Genomic DNA, 4,919 nt, shown 5'->3' on the forward strand with positions numbered 1-4,919 from the left:
TTCTAAAATCCAAGCAGAGCAACCTCTCACCCTCACTTCCCAAACCAAAACAGACCCAAAAAACCACTCACCTCACCCATTTATATTCAGAGACCCAAAACTAGTACATAACCGCCCAACGATAAGGCTTCCCCTACATCACCTTTCTCAAACAAATCCCCCAAAAACATGAAGGAAAAGAAAAATCAATGGCATAAGTAGAAAAACATAGCCATTTCTCCATTCATTTTTGTCGCATAAGGTATAGTTCATCTTTTGAGTCTTGGATTTAGCTTGGAGTCTGAAATTAAAGAATCGTGGAAAGTTGCAGATGTATTTAGAGATAGAAAAATGAAATAGTCCGAGGGACTTACTAACAGCCTGGATTTGGACACTCAAATCCCTACTTCCTAACTTCTGCAACGAAGTATCATCAAGACTTGTCTTTTCATTCATGACTTGGGGTTGTGACTTTTACTAATTGAGCACAAGCAATTCATTTCTTATTAGTAAAATCATTCATTAACCGAAAAAATTAACTCACCGTACAAGAAAACTTTCTCAAAATCTCTTGCAGTTATAGGCCTGTACATATATATACAAAAGAAAAAGATAGCCACGCACTGCTGCGACATTAGTAACTCTTCACCGGTGCCTGAACAACGAAACCTAGTCTTCAACGACACTGCATTAACAAGAAACACCCAAGCAGGGAAGGAAGGGATGAGACACAGTACTAATGTTGTTGGACCTTTTAGTTACAGATCCTTGAAAGACGAGATAAAATAGTAAAACATGAACCTAGCGAAAACGAATACACACCCTTGATAAGTAGAATTGGGTAGGCTGCTTTTGAAGAATTGAACTGAGACTAAACCTTCAGTTAGGACTGCTGGCTCAGGAGACCCCTGCATAATCACATTTGGAACGCTTCTGGAACTTATCCCTACAGCAGAAGTTCAACAAACATTCAGATGTAATTACAGAAATCATTGAATAGAGCTATTAAGGTTAGCCATCATGAAAACTGATTCTAACAATAAACTCACTGAATCCCCGAAATTATTTCACAAAGTATCGAAAATGTTACTCCTCACTCTGATTATCACCTTGATGGACTGAGGACAGTTTCCAGATAATGATGGGGGTTATTTTGTTTCTAAAGTGAGTGATAGTAAGAGTGGAGTATTATCATTTCAGCAAATGATCTGTTTCACTATCATTTTTGTCATTATTCAAAAAAAGTGGCTCCAGCGGAGGCGGAGGAGTAGGAGGATGAAGTAACGAAGTTAAAGAAACTGGATTTTTCAGTAAGCAACTAACATAGTAACAACAAAGAATCCCAATATGTTTGAGTAGGCTTGTGTAACATCAAAATACTAGTAAGGGTAAAAGATTTTGTTATGGAACTGTAAATGATACGAACTCAAAGAATCGCATTCTCAAAGCCACAAGAGAGTTATATTAAAATCTGCTGTGGGAGGATTTATAGAGTGCAACATTAAGAAGGCTCGTCTACAGCATCCTACATGAGATTTCAGATGAACTCAGATCCTAGCTAGTGAAGACAAAAAATAAATAAATAAAATCCTTTTTTTTCTTTCCATCTTCAGTTAGCTGTTTTGTACTCAAATTACCCTGAGTCGAACAAAAATCAGAACTTATGGTCCAATAGACAAATAGCAAAAGAAATTCCAAAAACGAAATAAGACCACCAATGAAATAAAGAGAGAGCCGCAGCCCATAAAAGAATTAGGTGAAACCACAAAAAGAGCTGCTTCAGGATTCCTGCTTAAAACTGCAAATGGATACTCCAAACCTGAATGCTCTGTACACAAGTATCAATACAATGTTTCATACGGATAAACAAATCATTGGGGTTCTGTTCTTTTATTTTTCAAATCAGAATAAAATTACATTTTTTTGAAAGTTCTGTAAAATCATCAGATGTAGCTTATAAGTAACAGAACCAAATGGGAATGTAATATCCGTTAAATATAGTATCACATGCAAAAAGAAGAAAATGGAAGGAAAATGACTCAATTGTATGCTGAAAAGCCAATCTACCTTGAAAGATTATGACAAAGAAGAACAGTAATGTGATGATCATAGCAGATATGCCACTTTGTAAAGATGATGACTTTGATGCTTTCATCTTCTTTGCTGCTTTCCTTTGCTCAATTCGTGCACGCTTTCTCTTGGCCAGCTCAGTGATCTCCCTAACCAACTTCTGGTCAGCGGCATCCAGTGATGGACCTCTAGGAGGTCGTGGTGGCTTAGGTGCATTCCTAGAGTTGGTCTTCCTACGCCACTCATTCTCGCTTGTCTTTTCTGCAAGGGTCATATGTCCTTGATTCTCTCCCACTTCTGAATTCCTTTCTATTAGTAACTCCACACTGTCATTTGTAACCTCACCAGATTTCTCTGAACTGCTAGATGATTCAATGCCACATGTACACACAACTGATTCATTGGAACTCTGTAACCCACCCAAATCACTGCTCAAGAATTTCTTTTTTGGTCCTTTGCTTGAAACAAGCTCTAAGCTTGCATCTTCTTCACTAGTACTCCCCCCACTTTCAAGGTCTAATTCAAATCCTTTTTCTCTGGGAGCCATATGAATCCTTCCAAGCAAAGTAGGACAACCCTTTGAGCTCAACTGAAGTTTCAAAAAAACCCTTCTAGCTTATGACTTCAGATGTAACTCCTTGTGGTAATAAGCCTAGAATTCTCAAAGAACCACATTGAAACCTCAGAAACAATCAGAACATGCAAAGGAAACCAAAATTGCTCATTTATTTGCACCGGCTCCAAAGATTCAATGTTCATAGAAGAAAGAAAAGAGACATGTGGTGCTGTTGAAACATGTTTAAAATTAAAGATGTCAAATTTGATACAAAAATTTTAAATAAAAAAGGAACAAAAGGAAAATGAAACAACCAAACTATGAACACCAGAAAATGGAAACCCGTAACTTGATATTACCCAGCTGAGGCTCACAAGTCATATAATACTGTAGTGTACCATTACCACAAACCCAAAACCCGAAACCCAAAAGAAACAACCAGAGCAATGAAAATAAAAACAATGAAAACGGTAGTTGCATAGTAGAACTGTAGAAACAGAAGTACCAGAATGACAAAAGTGGATTCTGCATCAAATTGTTGCCAGCAAACAAAAGCAATGAAATGCCCAAAAAAAATATTATCAAAGGGAAAATAGATAGTACCTTGAGTGAACCAGAAGAACCGCTGAAACCCATGGTTCGGTTTGGCGATCTCAGGTCAGCACGCACACAGAATGAGAATCACACACAGGAGTCACTTTTCTCAGAAAATGAAAACAATGGTAGGAGAGGAGAGGAGTAAAAAAGAAACACGAGAAATCATAAAATAAAAAATTTGAATATTCTTCATATTTGTTATTTTTATTATTTTGTGTTTTTGTTTCCTAGTGCGTTTGTCATAGCCTTAAACAACAGTTAAGAACGAGGACGTGTTGAAGTGTTAGGTAATAGGTAGTCCGGGGACGGCGATGGCTGCGCCCTCATTGGTTCGTGCCTATTGACGTGTTGGAGACCTATAAGCTTGGGTCCCACACACGAAGTGATTCACTTCATCACCTTCAGTTCGTTTTTTGGGTCACATCACCCCCTAAATCTTCAGTTCATCTTCATCACCTGATGTTATTTGACATAAAAAAGGGCTAGGCCCAAACAAACAAGAAATTCAAAAGCCCAAACTAGCAAAAGGAGAGGGGACTGGAATGAGGGTTCCTTAATAATCGTCCAATCATACATTGCAGAGTTATTATTGAATTGTTGAATTGTAACCCCTCAATATAGCCCCTCATTACAAAGGTTCTTGTAAAAAAATTAATTATTTATGTAATAATTCGACATATTGAAAAGAAATTTTTTTATTTTATTTGAAATGTATAATCACATTCATTTATTATATTTTTAAAAACAAATTGAGCTCATATAATATGTAAAAGCTTTACAAGTGATTAAAAGAAACATAAAAATAAAAATTTGACTGTTGAGCTTTGTAGACTGTTAATTTTGACATTAGATTATTCGGTTGATGCTCATCCTTTTAAACATCACATAAGGCTAATAGATACTTAATTCAAAGCCTAACATACAACAGAATAGACACCAACAAAAAAGAAAAGGAGCACGCTTCAAATTCAATTCTACTCCCATCCCATCCCATGCCTCTATTTCTCAGCATGAATACTAGCTGCTAGAATTACCAGCCACCAACAACTTGTTCCCAGTTTCAAAATAAGCGTAAACATTTAATGTAGCCAGCTTAACCTGTTTTTTGTGGAGTTTATTATTACCCCAGTCGTTAAAAACCGCACTTGTAGGCTTCTGAAGCTTCAACAAATTAAGCTCAAGCGCCAGTTCATCAACCCCACAAGCAGCAAGGTGAGGTTGCCGCATAACATTTCCAGCCAAATCCCTCAAATCAAAAGAGTTCTTGCAACCAAAACCATACTCCTTCTCCAACTTGGCTATATTTTCCTTGATCCCTCCCAATCCCCACTAACGTATGATCCGGTAGACGAAGAAAATTGAGGAGCGACCGCTGCTGAATCCAAGTAAGGAAGCTAAACAATAAGGCAGCAATCTCCATCACATGGAGTTAAAATTGCAACTTTAGTTTTTGATGGAGTTTCTGAATCGGAATCTAATGAATCATGGACAAAAGTCCACTCAGTGTCAAGGCCTATAACCTTTTTTTCATTGCTAGCAGCATTGGACATAAAATTCCTTATGCAATCATCTACGTCTATGCAGCAGTCTGCCACCGTTGTATATATGACTACGGTACTTGTAGACATAATTCATAAACACACAAAATAATCAGCATCCTTTGTGCTATATACAAGGAACCCTACACACGTAGTAATAATGTCAAGGTAATTTTGTA

General features: G+C 37.2%; 1 protein-coding gene across 2 annotated transcripts; it reads right to left on the reverse strand.

Annotated features, from left to right (window-relative positions):
* Window positions 1-451: 451 nt before the first annotated feature.
* On the reverse strand, window positions 452-3,374 carry LOC117620537. Of its 2 annotated transcripts, none has more exons than XM_034350627.1 (4): window positions 3,209-3,374; window positions 2,047-2,701; window positions 802-925; window positions 452-664 (listed from the first exon to the last, which is right to left on the reverse strand). In XM_034350627.1, the coding sequence occupies exons 2-4, from the start codon at window positions 2,594-2,596 to the stop codon at window positions 649-651; spliced, it is 690 nt and encodes a 229-aa protein (XP_034206518.1). In that variant the 5' UTR covers window positions 2,597-2,701; window positions 3,209-3,374; the 3' UTR covers window positions 452-648. The 2 variants fall into 2 exon arrangements, with proteins under 2 accessions (XP_034206518.1, XP_034206517.1); XM_034350626.1 differs by having other exon boundaries at window positions 2,047-2,834.
* Between the last annotated feature and the right edge of the window lie 1,545 nt (window positions 3,375-4,919).

Source organism: Prunus dulcis, chromosome 3, assembly GCF_902201215.1.
Source record: "Prunus dulcis chromosome 3, ALMONDv2, whole genome shotgun sequence".
Taxonomy (NCBI): Eukaryota; Viridiplantae; Streptophyta; class Magnoliopsida; order Rosales; family Rosaceae; genus Prunus; species Prunus dulcis.

Bases quoted from the DNA above. Each gene is read 5' to 3' on its own strand.
- LOC117620537 (XM_034350627.1), bottom strand. From the start codon at position 2,596: ATGGCTCCCAGAGAAAAAGGATTTGAATTAGACCTTGAAAGTGGGGGG. The intron at 926-2,046 runs GTAGATTGGCTT...CTTCTGCTGTAG, and splicing joins CTTTGTCATAATCTTTCAAG to GGATAAGTTCCAGAAGCGTT.